The 19,553-nt window shown below is 40.2% G+C and overlaps 1 protein-coding gene across 1 annotated transcript in view; it reads left to right on the top strand.

Moving 5' to 3' along the window:
• Window positions 1-332: 332 nt before the first annotated feature.
• Window positions 333-19,553, top strand: part of pcdh17 (protocadherin 17) — a 90,371-nt gene continuing 71,150 nt past the window's right edge. The window contains exons 1-2 of the mRNA XM_067430964.1: window positions 333-859; window positions 1,601-4,396. Of these exons, the coding sequence (XP_067287065.1) occupies window positions 1,916-4,396 (2,481 nt within the window). The 5' untranslated portion in view covers window positions 333-859; window positions 1,601-1,915. The remainder of the gene's footprint in view (window positions 860-1,600; window positions 4,397-19,553) is intronic.

The following is a 19,553-nucleotide window of genomic DNA, read 5'->3' as shown; positions in this document are numbered from 1 at the left end:
AAAACAAAAACCACCCCATGCTGTGGGAGGGAAACTGACACATTTTCGATTAAATCTGCCATGAGTGTCACATAGTTTCTTTAACGTACAAATTTCCAACCCCGCTTGTAGCTCTCAAAGTACAAGAGTCTTTTATAAACTCCCGTCTGCGCTTAGAAACGCGTCCACATCACTCACATAAAGGACCTCTTTGAAAGCCCCGCCTACAATTTGAATTCCGAGAATCTGATTGGCCGCGTTACCCCCTCCTCCTTCATCCATTGGTTGGCGGCGGATCAGTAACAATGTTTAATGCACTATGAGACAGAGTGAGACAGTCAGAGAGAGAAACGCAGAGAGAAGGCTGAAGGGACACCGGCACACCACAGTGCATTTATTCCCGTACCGTTATTGACAGCTGGTTTAAGTGACAGTCGGATTGGACAGAACACTTTCGGTTGATTTTCACATTTAAACTTTGGACTCTCTTGTTTTTCCTCTTTTCGGTTATTTTTTTTTTTTTTACTGGGGACTGGACGGATAGTCTCCTGAGGGGCCAGGACGCATTTATCACGGGGATGTCTCACCCCGCATCATTGCAGTATACGAGGCTGTTCGCGCTGGTGATATCAACGGTTGTGGATGTACATTTTACGCCTGGGTCAAGACATCTAGCCTGAAGCGTCTACTGCCTGAGTCCATGATCGCAGGAGAGTCGCTGCATCCTAATCAGCCTCATTGACATTACACGCGCACTTTTGGGGAGCACTTTATTTTTCCATTCAGTCTAGTTGGAGTTTTTTCACTCATCGGAAAGGTGCATTAAGGATGTAACTCGTCTTTGGTGATGGTTGTGTTTAGACTGGATAGCAGGCTACAGGTAAGTCACCATCATTATGTTCCAAAGTGTCATCCTGAAAGAAAAAAAAATGACAAAAAAAGATGAGATGACATGTCATATATGCTGCTGGATCTGCTGGATGCGCACAGTGTCAGTGAGGATGCAACAGCTTCTTCTCGTATTTATTCAAGAAGCGCAGTATAAATAACCATCTAGGATTGTGTTTCATTTGCTCTGCTTTATGCGACTATGTAAGAATTGTATTTAACAGCAGGATTATGCCGGTTAAGAGGCTTATTTAAACGCATTTGCATTCAAGGGATTGCCTTAAGACAGCAAGGTAGGCTATAGATATGGCATCAGTTAAGTAGCTGTTTCAAGACGCGGGGACACAGAAAGAGATTTGTCCGTTTTTATTTGCTCACCACCTTTATCCATAATTGCGCGTCTGATGCGCGTAACGCTCTTCGTGCCACATGGCGCATCCTCGACGCATTGCTTAGCCTACATGTCGAGAGCAGAATAACACAAACATCCACCTGTGTTCAGTGGTAAAGCGCTCGACGCATCTCAAGGTTAGATTGACATGCCATCCACGTCGTTCGCCAGGGAATGAGGAATTACGCATTAGAATTACGCGGTCACAGTACAGAGGGGGGACAAGCGCATATGTTGAGACACGAGGTGTTTGTTTAAATCATTGTGTCAGAACTGAAATGATTAAGTGTAATACATGCAATAATCTGAAACAGATTTTTTTCCTTCTTTTTTTCATTGCAGGCGAAGAGGCTGGGAAAGGCTATTTCTTTGTGGAAACTGGATTGTGATTATGCCTCCAATGCGCCTGGGCGTTCAGCAGAATATAAATTAGCTGTACAGCCTCACCGTTTGTTGTAAAAACTCGGTATAAAGGGGAGCTCTGCTAAGAAAAAAAGAGCATTCAAAGGAAAAGCCCACAATGACTTTATATATTTTTTATCATGAATCAGCATGCACGCTCAGTTATTGAAAGTATAAATTGTGATATTGCTGGGAAGATCAACAGGTCGGAGGCGTAAGACGCATCAGAAACCCAAGACACTCTCACTGAAAGGGATGCATCTTTCTGTTTTCCTTTTCCTACTTTTGTGGGCGCAAGCCCTGACGTTAAAAAACTTGAACTACTCAATACCTGAGGAGAAAATTCAGGGCGTCATTGGAAACATTGCCAAGGATGCGGAGCTTGAACTGGGAGAGCAGGGGAAAAAATCCAACTTCAGGGTGTTGGAGAACTCCGCCCCACACCTTATTGATGTGGATCCCGAAAGTGGGCTATTATACACTAAACAGCGGATCGACAGGGAAACACTGTGCAAACAAAACTCCAAGTGCCAGCTCTCCATGGAAGTGTTTGCCAATGACAAGGAGATCTGCATGATTAAAGTTGAGATACAGGACATAAATGACAACGCACCGAGCTTTCCTTCTGAACAGATCGATATTGACATATCTGAGAATGCAGCCCCAGGCACACGTTTCCCCTTGGCTGCTGCCTATGACCCTGACACCAGGGAAAATGGCCTGAAAACATATCAGATCACGCGGGATGATTACAGTATATTCTCTTTGGATGTCAAATCCAGAGGGGATGGAACTAAATTCCCTGAATTGGTCGTTCAGAGGGCCTTAGATCGAGAGGAACGTAGCCATCACACTTTAATTATAACTGCCACAGATGGAGGGGAATATCCCAAATCAGGGACAATGCAAATCAATGTTAAAGTCACTGATTCTAACGACAACAGCCCTGTGTTTGAACAGCCCTCATATGTTGTGGAGATCCCTGAGAATTCCCCCCTAGGCACAGTATTGATAGATTTAAATGCTACAGATTCTGATGAAGGCATTAATGGGCAGGTTACTTATTCTTTTAGCTGTTACGTCCCAGACAGGATCAAAGAGTTGTTTTCAATAGACCCCCGAACGGGTGTCATAAAGATTCAGGGTAAAATCGACTATGAGGAGAACCCAATTATAGAGATTGATGTTCAGGCAAAGGATCAAGGCCCCAACCCAATTCCTGGCCATTGTAAAGTCACTGTTAAAGTGCTTGACAGGAATGACAACTGGCCGTCAATAGGTTTCGTAGCGGTGCGTCAGGGGGCGGTTAGTGAAGCGGCAACTCCAGGGACAGTGATTGCGCTTGTCAGAGTCACAGACAAAGACTCAGGGCGCAATGGGCAGCTCCAGTGTAGGATTTTGGGGAATGTTCCCTTCAAGCTAGAGGAGAACTATGATAACTTCTACACAGTAGTGACTGACAGACCTCTGGACAGGGAGGTTAAAGATGAGTATAACATTACTATTGTGGCCAAAGACAACGGCAACCCTCCCCTGAACTCAACAAAGTCTTTCACTGTTAAGATTTTAGATGAAAATGACAATGCACCCCGCTTCACAAAAATGGTCTACCTTCTCCAGGTGCCTGAAAACAACATCCCAGGCGAATACCTGGGTTCTGTTTTGGCCCATGACCCAGATTTAGGCCAAAATGGTACTGTGTCCTATTCCCTCCTTCCCTCTAATGTAAGCGAGGAATCTATCACTACATATGTTAACATCAAACCAACTGATGGTGCAATTTATGCCCTGAGGAGTTTTAACTATGAACAAACCAAGTATTTTGACTTTAAGGTCCAGGCGAAGGATTCAGGAAACCCTCACCTGGAGAGCAACACCACGGTCCGCGTGAGTGTGCTGGATGTTAATGATAACATTCCTGTCATTGTCCTTCCGTTACTTCAGAATGACACTGCAGAGATCCACGTCCCCCGAAACGTGGGAGTCGGACACATTATCACCACCGTGAGAGCGGTGGATAACGACTTTGGTGAGAGTGGCCGGCTCACCTACGAGATCTCGGATGGGAATGAAGAACACCTGTTCGAGATCGATTCGGTGACAGGCGAGGTACGGACAGCCCAGCCGCTGTGGGAGGAGGTGGCACCTGTTGTGGAGCTCATCATCAAGGTCACCGACCATGGCAAGCCGTCACTTTCCGCCATGGCGAAACTTATCGTCAAAGCCTACTCAGGGCCCTTACCGGAGGGTGAACCGCGCATCAACGCGGAACACCACAACTGGGACATGTCGCTCCCGCTAATAGTAACCCTGAGCATCATCTCGATCATGCTCCTTGCAGCTATGATCACCATCGCAGTCAAGTGCAAACGGGAGAACAAGGAAATCCGCACATACAATTGTCGCATCGCTGAGTACACTCACCCACAACTCGGCAAGAGCAAGAAGAAGAAAATCAACAAGAACGACATCATGCTGGTGCAGAGCGAAGTGGAGGAACGGGACACCATGAACGTTATGAACGTTGTCAGCAGTCCCTCTCTAGCAACCTCGCCCATGTACTTCGACTACCAAACTCGTCTGCCCCTCAGCTCTCCGAGGTCAGAGGTCATGTATCTCAAACCCACTGCCAACAACCTCAGCGTTCCTCAAGGACATGTTGGCTGTCACACCAGTTTCACCGGACCTGTTACGAACACCACCGAGACGCCAGTGAACAGGATGTCAATAATACAGGTAGGAAGGACAACTTATATTCTTCTTCCTTATTACCCTCCATCCCCCTCTCATCCTGCTCTGTCTCACTAGGTCAATACATGAATGGATGAGTAGATGTGTGTGCATACAAAGCAGCGAGTGAATCATGTTGGGGGAAAGAAAGGGGATCACAGTTCTGAGTCGCTCTCCACTCCCTGCCAGATGCTGAAAAGCACCACGCTATCATTTTTTAAAAATCTAGCTTTGCTCGTATTGTTTCAGGTAATGCGTTAAGAGGAAATTGAGTATGGAACATAATTCTGTTCTGGAGATATTGTTTTGATGTTACCTCTGGTGTGGAGAGATTTGATGCGCTGACAGGTTCAGCCCTAGAGGTTTGTTATTTCATAACGGCCAAACCGTGATGATTTGCTGCTCTTGCCTAGAATATCTTTCCAGCTACTATATTGCAAATGAATAGAGCTTCAATCAATATGTAGTGTCCTGTGGCACTTTGAATGCTAGGTTCCTACAGTTTGCCTCTTACGGTGACAGAATTACTGCTATTGCTTACAGGCTAGATCAAATAAATGCATAAATATGTGTTTTCATTCAGAGTAATGTAATTTGTCTTGACCTCAAACATTTCAATTCTCAGCCTTGGCATTGTAACTCAGTTACTCAGCAGGTTTGTCACCTTCGTACTCAAGAACGTTGTGACAATCCTCTATCTATTAAAGACTCTCAGATTGCATTTCACCAAAAGAAAGAAAGAGCTCCCCCAGATTTCCTTTGCTAATGCGTCTTTGTGTGGAGCGATTTGGTTAAGCCAGTGACAACTTATGTGTGTCTGTGCTGCTAAGCCAGTTTAAAGTCATTTGAAATCTGTCGTGTCAGATGAGGCTCAAGTCACCTCTTTAAACACTGTACATCAGGTGCGCGTGTATGTGCAAGCATTTGAGATTACAGCTGGCAAAAAAATTAATTTCTCTCTCTCTCTCTCTCTCTCTCTCTCTCTCTCTCGCTTTATTTTATATACATATGTCTTTGTAGTATTAGAAGTGCCTTTTTAAGCTAACTCTGTGCTGAATGTCTTTATCACATGCTTATGTTAGTATTGCGCATATGTGTATATTTTAATTAAAAACATTAAGTATTTAACTTTAGCGCATAACTTGTCCCACAGTGTTGCTATAGAAATGCTAGAAGTAAACAACCACCCGGAGAACATTAGCATTGAGGCTAATTAAAGCAGGATTTGAAGCTGATGTTTTTGTGTATAAACATGAATTTGTCGAGCAGGTATTGATAGTAAAGAGCAAGCTATTCTCAAAAGTACATATTGAATATTATTATGCATGTTTTTTTTTAACGGGCATCTGTGTGATTAACGTTCCCTAGATCTGCATGTTCTCTACAGCTTGTGTGGGTCTATGATTGTGCGAGTGAGTGCGTTGCTATTCATCGCATCCCAGCTGCAGGTCAGAGGTCAGAGTGAGGCTCATTATTCTGGGCTCTTTAATAATGAGCGGAATAACTGCAGAGTCCTCATCAAATCACAGACGGCGACACTACAGCATTGATACATGCTCTTCTCTCTCGCTACCTTCACTCGTTCACTGAAAACAAACAAGTCCCAAAACATGTAGAGTGCTTGCTGTGTTTACACAGATCCATACAGTACTGGATATATACTCTCCATTATTTACAGCTAAAGTGTGGCAGGAGGCAGATCTGCTATCCTGTTACTGAGCCCGTAAAACAATCTGGCTCTCCTCTCCCCTGGCCTGGAACAGAGAGAGACAGAGAGAGAGAGAGGGATTAAAAGAGAGCCACAGAAATGTGAATCCCAGTTGAGAGGTTATAAAAAATGTTAGAAATCTCTCCCTTTCCAGTCCCTGTCGATCGATGTGTCCGGGGGCTGTCATCTGCATCTGTCATTGGAACTAGAGGTAGCCTAAAAGGTGAAAATAAATGGATATATAAACAAATATATAAGTAAAAACCCACACAGTTCCCACTGCTTGCCACACAGCTGCACAAGGGCATTTCAAATGCTTTCCATCAGGCCCGGCGGCAACAAGAGGGCAAGACCCGGGGATCCTTAATGGTGTTTTATAGTAGCTGTTCCAGAGGTTGCGAACAGCTGGCCGTTGAAGTAATACGTCTGAAATGAAAAGAGGTTTAGGGTCAATTACAGCGGCAGGGCTGTCTGCGCTCAGAGAGCACAACAGAAAGAGGGGTGTAATTCGATTGGCCGAGAAAAGTTTCCTGGATAAACGGATGTAATAACGTTTAATTGCACCACAGGCGTCCAGATCTATTACTTAATAGCGAAGCGAGGTTTTAAAAAATCTTCAGTTGTCGAGATCAGGGGATTTTCTTCTTTTTTTTCATCTAGAGAGTGTTTAATATTCGTCCTCATGTCTTAAACATGCTTAACAGAAGCTCTGAGGCCAGAAAAGAAAGTCATGGATTTATTTGCGGACTTTTATTGTGTCCTTAGAAAACACACACGCACTCAGGAAAAGGAATTTCCTTGCTTTATTTTAGCTTCATTTGCTAGATAATGCTATTACTGTTACTTTCCTCCGTTTGAGAGAGTGGAGATGTGTGTGAGGATGAGCCAGAGGATCAGCGTAGGTGATCCAGGCTATAAAAGTGTCCCCTAGGTGGCGACAGTCTGCCTTCAGTGTACTGCAAACACATTGCAAACAGCACGAGGCTTGATTTGAACACACATGCAGTGTCTGCTTTCAAATTTCTTTTTTGTGTTTGTGGTTTTTTCTCTCTATGCGTGACTATGAAAGATGCTTATGAAGTGGCGACTGCATGCAATCCGAAATCTTTTGATGCTTCCATCTGTCTTTTTTTTTGTGTTTATCCTAAATAGAGAGGTCAAATGAGCCCCTTAAGGTCAAACCGGTAAGGCAGGAGTAGCAATTCATGTAGCGCGGGGGAAGGCACACACTCCAGTTGTAAAGGTCAGCGGTTGGAGGGAGTTTGGAGGCGGACAATAGTGATGTCTCTCGTGAGATTGTCCGTCTGAGCTGTTACTTTCCATTAAAAGCATCTAAAACAGAAGGAGAGAAGTGGAAAACGGATCACAATAGTTGAGTTACTGCCTTGATATGAGGGCTGTAGTTGTTCTTGTGGCATAATGCTGTTGTGTCGTGCAGTGTTTCATAGAGATTGGGTTCCTGTCAACTTGTTTTTGCAAAATTGTGCGATAAAAGCGACTGTCAGGTAATCAGATTGCTGCACGAGCTCTAAATGTATTGCTTTGGGAACTGAAGCGAAATACTGTCAAATGGCAAGGCATGAGAGAGTCAATGTCTGACAATCTGTTTAGTGCCCCCTCTCTCTCTCTCTCTCTCTCTCTCTCTCTCTCTCTCTCTCTCTCTCTCTCTCTCTCTCTCTCTCTCTCTCTCTCTCTCTCGCTGTGTGTGTTTTGCAGTGGGACAGCAGGAGTGTGAGCACAGTCATGCATGCTAATGGTTCTGTCCTTGCATGCTGCATTATACGGTACGTTGTGTGTGCAGTGTGGGAGGGGGGTATTAGTGTGTGTGTGTATGTGTGTGCTGGCAAATTGAGTCATAACAATTCCCCTTGATGGTTGTAACAGCTCATTGTTTGTCCTTCAAGTTCTCTCTTCTCTTCTCTTCTCTTCTCTTCTCTTCTCTTCTCTTCTCTTCTCTTCTCTTCTCTTCTCTTCTCTTCTCTTCTCTTCTCTTCTCTTCTCTTCTCTTCTCTTCTCTTCTCTTCTCAACATCAAATTGCAATTTCTATTCAAATTCAGTGGAACCAGTCAATAGAAACAAACTAATGTAAAATGCATTTCCCCCCTTGTAGCCTGAGACATAATTTTGTTTATAGTTTGAGGTTAAAGACAAAAGAAAAAGAGAGAGATAGGGATGGAAGACAGTTTTCATGACTCTTTCTGTCCCAGCTCTCCTTCTTTAGCGCTTGCGTATTAGATTTGTTCTTTCTTCTGCCCTTTGGTGTCTTGTTCATATTTTCAGGTTGTGTGTTCGCGCTGAATTATTGATAGCCGGTTTTGATATACGCATGTGATCGATGTGTTCTGCAGTATATGAGGGAAATCTAAACAGCACTTGTCTGCTAGGCTTAAACGGTGCACATGAGACCCTACAGTAAATCCTGCCTTTGTTTGTTTGATTTCTCCAGGCTTTAGTCCTTCTAGAGTTGCAGGGGTTTTATTTCTTTACCTCGCGATCGCCGTTTGTGTGGCCGTTTATGGCACGCGCGTGCATTCCGCACTCATCCGATCCTCTGCTATATTTACTCGCTCATTAATAAATCATCAGATTTAACAGAACAAGACAAGACCAGGATGTCACGATAAGCGTCTGAAATTTCTCCCACCACTTCGTGTTAACAGCGGAGAGCGTCACCACAATAACCTCACTTTTCAAAAATCACCTTTTAGTGAATGCGTATATATTTCGGGTGAAATGTTCATAAGAATGCCTTCATCTGAAAGACGCACAACCTCAATCCGAATGCTTGTTTTCTTTTTTTTTATTATTCATCTGTGAAGAAGCCTTGGGTTTCAAGTGCTTTAGATAGAGATTAGAGGAAGGATTGAGATTAGCCCAGTTCTTCAGGAGATGAAAATCAATCCCGCAAAGCCAGAAACAACAAAAAAATCCATCCGTCTGTCCTCCCCTCCCTTCCTCCTTCACGTGGTCGCTGATTTTCTTTGGGTGCGCTGGAGTGTGTCAAAACCTCTGCATGAAAAATGTAGCAGGGAGGGTGAAAAGATCTCTGTAGTTTTTTGGCACACATTTAGGTGATTAATTACTGCACAGCTGAAGTGTACAGATATGTGTATAATAGCAGAGACATTTGTTGAACTGCATGTATAATGTATGGCAATTCTGGAAATCCAAGTAACGCCGTTGAATTATTTATTAAGTTGTATAGCTCTATAACCCAGCTCCGTCCACCCTGCGTGCGTGGTTTGGAATCCCAGACCCGTTTGGGAACCAGCGGGCCGAGGCCATTAATAACTCATAAATGCATTCATAATTTTACCCCGCCCTTGTACAGTTCCGCTTGAACGATGGAATTAATCTCGAGAAAGTCATTGTGCCGGAGTCGTTGGGCTAGATTGACGACGTGGCTTCAAATGCACAGACGAATGAATGGACGGATGAAGGAATGATACATATGGTCTGGAGAAATGAACGGATATGAGAGGCTGTCGGATTTCTTCCTATCCTTTTTCGTGACCAAATACGTCTTATCTAAGTGAATTTGGAGCCAGAGACACGGATATAGTTTACAGTGTTTCAAGTGTGCTGCTGATATTTCATATTTTCTTTCACTGCAGGCCCTGTGAGCATTCAGAAGACAAACTTAAATGTTTTAAATATAAATCTTTAAAAATAATAATAGAAATAAGATACCTACAAGCTATAATTTTAGATATCCTACATAAAATTAAATTATGTTATCAAACTTTTAGCATAATTTTTAAGTACCTAAACCTAAACAAGTAAATAATTTAGTTTGTTGTGGTGAAAATTATGCTACAACCGCGGGACGGTTTTTGAAACTTTTATAAATAATTTCTGTGGTTTATGTGTAATACAGTAAATGATTAATTTAATAAATTATTAAGTGCATAATTTAAGTGGTTTATGATTATTTCAGACTTTGTTTAGATAATCATAATTTTAAGCTTTTAATAATTCATATTTCATGATGGATTTTTGTGTTTTAAGATGAAAGTTTATTATATTGAAGTTATTTGATTGAAAGTTTATATTATTTAAGTGGTTTATGATTATTTCAGATATTGTTTTGATAATCATAATTTTAAGATATTAATTATTCATCATTTTAGGATTAACTTTCCTATCTGAAAATCGAAAGTCCGAGTCTGGGACAAGATCCGTGTTGATTTGAGAGTAGTGTAGTTTGAGATGTTAGTTATGTCTTTTTTTTTTTTTTTTTTTTTTTTTTTTTGCGAAGGGTAGCAAGTAATGCTCCCAGAGGTTATTTAATTACTTAAGCAAGCACCAAAACCTATTAGTGTTGAATGTGAAAAGGAGAAATATTCAGGCAAGAGTTATAAGACCACAAGATTTGACCCTTGAGGCAAAAAACACTGAGGCACTTAAACTAATTTGCTTGGTCAATAGAAAGAAACTCAGAAGGACATATGTGGAACTTTTTTGAGGAATCGAACATACAAAACGGTTTTATGTTAGAGTTTTTAAATTATATATCAAGCATTTATGTTGTCAGGATTCGGTTTTTTAAATTATACCTGCATTCAAATTTTCCTCCTATTGATTTCACAATAAACACCACGCTCCCCTTTCTTTGCCCACAAGGACGTTGCACGATGGGGTGTTTGGGAAACAAGTCCCAGTTACTCACTGTCAATATTTGTTCTGGCTCCTCCATGCGAGCATTAATGGCTAAAGCTAGCCTTGCTAACACTTCAGGGCACCGGCGTTGGAGTTGTTGTCAAAGGTTTGGTCGCTTGCGTGCTTGTTTGTTTTGGATGGTGGGATAATCTAACCCTGATGTACATGGTTTAGACTGTGTCAGTGATGTCAGGCAGAGTGACGCCCACATTTCAGATGGCTTATGTTGGTGCGAACACTTCTCTCTCTCTCTCTCTCTCTCTCTCTCTCTCTCTTTCTGGCACCATTTCCAGCTAGCCCTTTTAGCCATGTGTTGCTTCGTTTTTGAGATGAGACACTCAATCAGACAAGTGCTCTTTAATTAGAAACGAAAACATCATCTGCATGTTTAAATGATGCCGATGCTAAGCTAGCAATCTGCTAGGTTGCATGTTACATGTCAAATGACTGGCCTTTGCCCTTGTTCCTTCAGTGTGAATGCTGGAGAAACTTGTAAATAGTTGATGCTAGCCTTGTGAACAGTGTGGCGGCTAAATACAACGTCAAATCAAATTACAAGTCCTGAATAAAAGATTCCAACACTGACAGGGGACCAAATAATTGAACACAAGGACTAAGTTTGTGCTGGATGTAATGAATGAAATGAAATCCCACACATCAGTGGAGAGTGAAAGACTACATTCACATGGTAACAGAATAAATTTAGACCTGTTTTAGAGTGTTTTTTGCTTTGAATTGTGTACACTCGTTAATTGTTCTCTCACTGTTTTTTTTTTTTTAGCATCTTGCACATGAACACTGTTTTGAACGCTTTCCTCGCTATTGACGGATATTTCCGGCTTTTCGTGTTTTTACTGTTATGCGGTCGAGGAGGCGCTATGGCACATATTTTGAAAGAGTACAGAATTTCCCGATCAAAACACAGGAAAAGAAGAAGCAGAATAGCCGAATATGTAAAATACCGCGATCATCAACATTAATGTTACGGAATAAACAAGTCGACCAAGGACGAGCTGTAGGACTGTGCAATGTTTGGATCATCATTCTGAATCCAGACAAAGTCTTTGACAAATTCGTGATCTTTTTAATGAAATTTACCCACATTCAAAGATTTTGTTCTTTCTTTTTTGTTGTATTGCATATTCAGATATTCATACAACAAAATATTCTGACATCATGACATTTTTTGTGAAAATTATTTTAAAAAATGCTGGCAGTGACTTTGTTAGTTTTTAAAAATGCTGACGGGGAAAGAGTTAAGGGTTGGTCTTATTGGTTTACTTTCATTAAATTATTAATTATGAAAGTTTTAAAAGGGATTTAATAAAATAAAAAGAGATAAGAATGGTAAAAGGTCCAGTATGCACACATTCACTAATATTTTCATCTGCCTAATGTGTAAAAATGCATAGTCTTTTTGTCACATCAAATACAGTTATGATTTACATAAATAATGTCATATTTTCAATTCAAAATGGAGAAATTTCATAAAAATACATCAAGTAGTTTGCATCACTTGATATTACTGTTGGTTGCTGAACGTTTTTATCATAAAACTGTTGTCATATATTAAATGTTTAGCTAATTAGCACTCTTTCACTGCTATGACTAAAGTGTCACGTTACAATTCGCACAAACAGTTCTTACTCATTCTGACAGTGATGAGTGCTGTAACAACGCTGAGGCAGACCAACCTAAAAATTGGACATTTGACTTTTGTCCACCTAGCAACAAACAGAGCAGTCTGTAATTGAGTACAGCTGAGCAGCATCAAGAATATCTTCAATTTGGCCCCCCAATGTCTTATGGCCCTGGAATGTGGAGTATTCTATATGAGCAACTATTTGAAGTTAGTCATTTGCATAAATCACACCCAACCCGTTCCCATATTCATTTCATCACTCTCAGCAAACATATGACGCTCTAAAGACGTCCGATTGAGACTCAATATTTATACTACTACTGTAAGATATTATATAAGGGAAAACGCAGGTCACACCTGTTGGTAAATGTGGTAGTCCAAATCCCTTCTTTGTATCCGAATATTGTAACAGCAGCAACTTTCTTCTAAATTCTTCTCTCAATCAATGCAAACAGATCGTTTTCTACCCTTCGCCTTCACGGCAAAAACACACACAGCTGTCTGTTGTGGCGCGTTTGGCCACAGGGAAGCGAGTCCTCGCAGCTCTCCGCAGTGTCCTTTCTCTGTGTGTCTGAAATCATGGAGCATTGTTCAACCACAAGCTGTGCTTTCAAGCACCATCTCTCCTTTTATTATTTGCAGATTGCGTCAGTTCCCCCTGCAGGGCCACTCTAGACCCCGAAGGGTTCTTGGGATACTTCCCACGGGGCTACTTCTGCTAAACTGTTTAAATGGCAGTTTCCACTTAAGATTATTTGTTTGCCACTCTTTTATTTACTTCTTTCATTCTCTTCCCCTTCCCCTTGTTTATTTATCAAAAGACAAAGTGATAAAAGGCATTCGCTCTAAGATTCACGGAGCAGACATCTGGGAATTTACATGTAGATATTGTAGAAGGTAACGATAAAAACGGCATCTAGTTTCAAAGTCAAACGATGTGGAACATGTTTTATTAAGTGTTGGCAGTTGTCCAATCAACAGATCTCTTTTTTTTTTTTTCTCTTTTTTAACAGATGTTTTCTCAGGTACTGGGAAATACAGAAAGATCCATTTCCCACCTCCTAGATTTGCCCTTTTTCTTGCACTGTGCCGTTTTACAATTTGAGGAACAATTTTCCAACAGACATTGGAGTTGGCTGCCAACACACATGTCCTGATGCCATAAATGTTGTCAGAGAAAATAGGTAATTAAAGACTTCCCGGTAGCATAAACAATGCATTTGTACAGTTCTTGTCCGCCTCAGGGTGATGTTTGAACAAGCTCTTCGTACTCCACTCGTATCTTATTCCTCATGCTATCCACAAGTTTTAGTGAAATACCTAAAGATAGATTCTGGCTCTAGGCCTGTCTTTCCAGTGAAGCTTTGGACACAGAGAGATGGCTCTCTTTCGGGATATCGGATAGCCATGTGACAGGGCCGACTGGTAACATAAACCCTGCATCTGTGGCCTGGTCAAGTTTAATGAGTGAGCTTGTCAGCACTCATGTTTTGTACACAGTCTTATCTGTCTACAGTTACATCTTTTCACCTGCAAGCCTGCATGGATGAGCCGAGGGCTGACAGCACCTGAAGGAAATCACTGGGAGTTTATTTTTATTTTTATGGAGCTCTTATTTCTGTTTGTTTTTCTTAATCCTAGTAAACACAATGTGAAAATGCTTGACTGACAAAAACCTATCTGTTTATGGTTATTTCCTTCTGTCTGCTATTTCTCTCTATCTGGGAGGTTGATGTCCTTACCTGTTTTGCTCGGGTTCAATAATGCAGCCTTCAAGCAGAGACATACAGTAAGAGATATTTTTAAGGTGACAGGTGACAGGCTACTCATGAGAAAATGAATGGGGGAAATGGCAGCGCTCATTATGGTGGCTGTAGGATTGGAAGTTCTGCCTTTCCATTATTTTATTTGAGTTTATTTGCTGTCGAGCACCAGTTCACTTTAGCCATATGTCAGTTTTTATTTGCCAATTTAAAAATGTCATTGAAAATATAATCTCAAAAACTATTTTGGTGATTTTTGCCTTTCCTCATTCAAGTACAAAGTACACTGTAAAAAATATTTAAAAACAATAATTAAGTAAGTTACCTGGTTGCTTTAAATTTTTGGGTTAATTGAATTTAAGTTGATGCAATGAAAATTTTTGAGAATCGACAACCTTTTTTCAAATATTATTAAAAGATTTTGTAAGCATATTGGGTAATTGTGTGTTTTATTTGTGATGACAGTGGCAGTGAAACATGCCAAATTGTGTTATTTTCATTATTTATCAATTTTTTTATATATATATATATAGGGTTCAGATACAATCATATTTTGAGTTTCTATTTATTAAACCAATTTCATTGTATCAACTCAATTTTTTAATTTCAATTAACTCAACATTTTAAGGCAACCAGGTTACTTACATTTTTAAGTTTACTTTTTTACTGTAAAACTTATTTTACAGTGTAGAAAGATGTACTGTATGGCCACCATACACTGTAAAAAACTGTTGTTGGTTTTTGTTGGTTTAACTTAAAAAAGTAAGTAACCTGTTTGCCTTAAAATTGTGAGTTCATTGAAATTAAAAATTTGAGTTGATACAATGAAGGAAATTTGTTTAATAAATAGAAACTCAAAATATTATTGTATCTGAACCACATAAAAAATGTGATAAATCATGAAAATAGTGCTATTTGGCATGTTTCACTGCGTCATCAGAAATAAAACACACACAATTACCCAATAGGCTTACAAAATATTTTAATAATATTTTGATAAAGGGTGTCGAAATTCAAAAAAAAATTAATTGTATTAACTCAAAATTTTAATTTCAATGACCTCAAAATTTTAAGGCAACCAGGTAACTTTTTTTCTAAAAAATTTGTTTACAGTGTAGATATTTTATTTTATTTTATTTAAAAAAAATGTTTGTTTGTTTGTTTGTTTTTTATTAAGTACTACAAATTTTATGAATAATTTGATGAATCATTCAGATCATGAATTCATTATGGATTAATTTATGGTTAAGGTAAAAGTTAGCTCATTTTTTAGTTGATGAGCTTGCGTGACAACTATATTTTCCATCATTCTCAGTGGCAGCACATAAATTATCAAATAAATTGATAAAGCATCTGTACTGCTTTGTCAAATAATTTCATACGAAAATCCATTGAACAGTAGATTATTGCATTCATCTATTTGCTTTGTACTCTGTACACCACTTTGGATCAATTCATATTGTTTAAATGTGCTATATAAATACATTTAGTTTTTGTTGTTGTTGTTCATCTTATAATTTCATCAGTGTAGAAATAGTACAAGATGCTGGTATATTATGAAACATTGACTTTTGTTCATCAGTTTAGTATAGTAAGTAGACAAATGCAAGGTTTCTGAAAGTAGATTGTAAATCAATGCTGCACTCAAGTAGCTGTATTGTATCACAGCACTTAAACACCAGACTAAAGATTACCGTATAGCCATCCACTTATATTTACAAAAACAGTATATCAAAACATGCTCACGTTACAAGCAAATATCGAAATTAATGTCTTGAAGGCCGCCCCATCCTCCGTCTTTAAGAGAGTTATCATTGGCGCCCTTTTAAAGTTAGATCAATCCACAGTCTCTGCACGATTGATTGATCCAAAGAGTGAGAGGTTCATAAAGGGCCGGTCCTGTCGGAGAGTTGTTTTCTAAGAGACCACTAACACACTCGGAGCTGATAATTACAGCCTCGCTTTCTCTTACATGCTCTCTCTATGCTCTTGTCATTTCGCATCAGAGGGGCAATGGCTCATGTCGCTGACAACTAAATCCAAATTTCTGACGATTAGATTATCTTGTCACCATAGCAATCTTCACACCTTTACGTCAATTGATTTGTTAATAAATGAAGCTCTCAAAATCTGTTGCCTCCATTGTGAGCCGGATCAAAGGTCAGTGAATATTCAGGGCTTAGAGCTGCCTTTCTGGCTGGTTGTTTTTAAAGGGGCAGTTCATCCAAAAAAGGACAATTCTATCATCATTTACTCCAAACCTGTACGTATTTCTTTCTCCTACTGAACAGAAATTAAATGCTCCCTAGTGTATTTTGTCAATACAATAAAAATCAACCCCTTTGACTTTCATTGTATGGGCAAACACATTCTTCAAAATAACTTATCTCAGAACAACATGAAAATGAGTATATGAGAGAATTTCTCTATGTGAAGTTATAAGGGTGAAATCTAAAGAATTTTAAGGGCTGCAAATGTCATGGCTATATTTTTTTATGCCCGGATGGATAGAAAATTAGACCATAAAAACAAGTGAACAGGTTTCATTACTTTGGTGTTGTCTGCAGAACATAAAGCTGCACAATAATTTATACAAGCTTTAATAATGATATGGTAATTTATACCGATAGTTAAAAGTCTGCCTTGTCTTAATTATAGAACATAATTATAGACCTCAATGGATTTAATAGTGACAAAAATGATATAAAAACCAGTAAAGGCTAGTTGAGAAGAAAAGATACACCTGGGAAGGAATCCCACCTTTAGTGCCGCCATTATGAGGAATCCAAAGCAGAAGTCAGTGTTTTCATACCAAACAAAAGGTATAGCAAAGCCAAAGCGGAGGTCACATTCAAAAAAATAAAAAAAACAACTATTATGGAATTGTATTCAGAACTGTTGGGAAGGCGAGAGGAGCAGTCAATCATTCCTCTTCATAGGAAGAAAAGATTGGAGGGCAGAAAGGAGAGAGAATTCTATTGACTCAGATCCTTTAGCTCCCTCAATCTCCCGTTTGAAGGTGGAAATTTAAGCGCGTTTGAAGGCAAGGTCGGCCGAGTTTATAGCTTTAGATTATGCAATTGTTTCTTCAGGGGTTTGCTGATTAATTCCATACTCTGGCTGACAGGTTCTTAATGCACAGTGGACAGGGCTGCAAGCGGGACGTTCTGACAGCATTGCATTAAGCAAACCGCGCTTTTCTCAATTTATACGCGCACATAAAGAGAGATGCACATAGCTGACCCTCAGAGAAATGGAAATGGAAAGAGAGAGAGTCACCTTGGAGTGAAAGACAATTGTTCTTGCTACGACGGTAATGCGGGCAGGCTTTAATGTGCGAACGTGTGTGTTTTTGAGCGCGAGGCATCTCTTTCTGGAGTTGTTTTGAGAGCAATCTAGTGACTTAACAATGCTTTCTTTCGTTACTATATTGAATCATATTATATATTTAATTGTCTGCTTTGCTTATGAATTGTTTATCATCTCCCTATGACCTAAATTCGAGGCTCTGTTGCTCTGTTGAGTCATTTGGCAACATTTTAATCTTTATCAAAGCATGTTGGATTGCAGAGGAAGGCTGCTGCGCTAATGAATGGAGTCTAATGGAGTCTGGTCTCACAGTTTCTGGATTCTGTGCTTGGCTCATGGGAACCTCTTTACGTGATCTTTGGTCTGCTGTAGATTAAATCATGTGTTTGTAAACAAAACAAAAAAATGTGATGAAGTGGTATGCTGTAAACTAATTTGGGAAGAGATCTGAAACTCATTCGCTTAGCTGGTTTCCAGAATGTTCTGGGAGTGGAGACGTTTAACCACCTTCCTTTCATTACGCATCGCAAAAAGCTGTAGCTGGTTTGGCGTTTTTTTAATTAGTGGTGCTTACTCTAAGGCTCATACTATATCGTTCATGCTTAGGGATCTAAACAGACCATGAGAACTGCATCTCGACTCTCTAAAACCACCTCAAAATCTCGAACCAACAAACTAGAACGCCCTATCAACTAAGGGTGCTCCGATCAGGGTTTTTGGGGGCAGATCACCCATTACAGATTACTGGATGCAGTATTGGCTGATATGATCGTTGAAATAAATAATACTAAATTAAATAAAAAATGAATTAAAAAAAAACACTGCGGTTCTTTACCTATTCTTATCAACAATGGGCCAGATTTACAAACAGCTTGCACCAGCGCAAACCATTTTTCTGTTAAAAACTATTGTCTGGTGTAATAAAGTCCGTAGATGGGAAGGAAGGAGGCGGGAACCAGCGAACATTCAACAACTTTTATTAAATAAACAAAATGAAAGTAAACTGCGGGCAGCCCCTCACGGACGACTGCCCGCACACACATAACAAAACATAAACAAAACTCAACGAAAAGTCCAGGCCTGCGTCTCTCTCGTCTTCCACTGTCTTTGCTCCTCCTTTTATTTTCCCGTCACTCCGCCATGGTGAGACGAGACCGGTGTGTCGCGCAGCTGGTGCTCATCACTCGCCACCGGCCCGCTCTCACGGTCCCTCGCCTCGCTGCTTGCCGTGGACAGTTATTTTTGTGTCTGATCTTATTGCATATGCATTTGTAGGAGTGTCCCTTTCAGATGCAAACATTTATGAGAGGAGAGTATTTAAAGCTACACTATGTAACTTTTCTGTTCACTAGAGGGGCGCCTATTCAAAAAAAAGGCGTAGTTTGATGACGTCAGGTTTGAGCGCAGAATCTTGGGACATTTGGTCTTCACCTCACAGCCGGTGGAAAAGAATCGGGCTAGGTCTCGGGCAGGAATCATGTTCATTGGTGTGCTTATTAACATTACTGTAGTATGAAGCAGAGCAGGAGTGAGTGTTGAGGGAGCTGAGCAAGGACGCTGGAGTGATTGTTAAGCAAACACATGGATCGCGAGCAGTGGGACTTTTATTATGACAGGACACAGTCGCCGGTGCCATTTTTGCTTTTCCGGTCATGGTTATGAGGTAACGCAGCTCTGTTTATCATATCAGGAGCATTTAAGTGTGTTGAAAATAATGTTATGACGTTACTCTGTATGTTCGCTCAATGGCTGCTGTGACACTTGTTGCACATGGACAAAGACTAATGCGTTTTTGCCAAATAAAACCGGAAAGCGAAGGTAACGCAAATATGACGCAATCGACAGGCGACTCTGTCAGACATCCTGGTTCATTGGTTAAAATAGCAATTTTCTCACAATTTACAAATAGTTGGAATCATTTGGGATATTTTAAGAACTCAAATGAACAAAATATATAACACTGGCCTGTTGTTTTTGGATATTTAACTGCATAAATACTACATGGTGCATATTTAAAGGGATCACGCAAAGTGATTTACGAAGGTTTGGGCTAGTCAATTTGCACCAATATTTACCACCAA

This window comes from Pseudorasbora parva, chromosome 22 (assembly GCF_024679245.1).
Source record: "Pseudorasbora parva isolate DD20220531a chromosome 22, ASM2467924v1, whole genome shotgun sequence".
NCBI lineage: Eukaryota > Metazoa > Chordata > Actinopteri > Cypriniformes > Gobionidae > Pseudorasbora > Pseudorasbora parva.
This window is presented reverse-complemented; position numbering and strand designations above follow the sequence as displayed.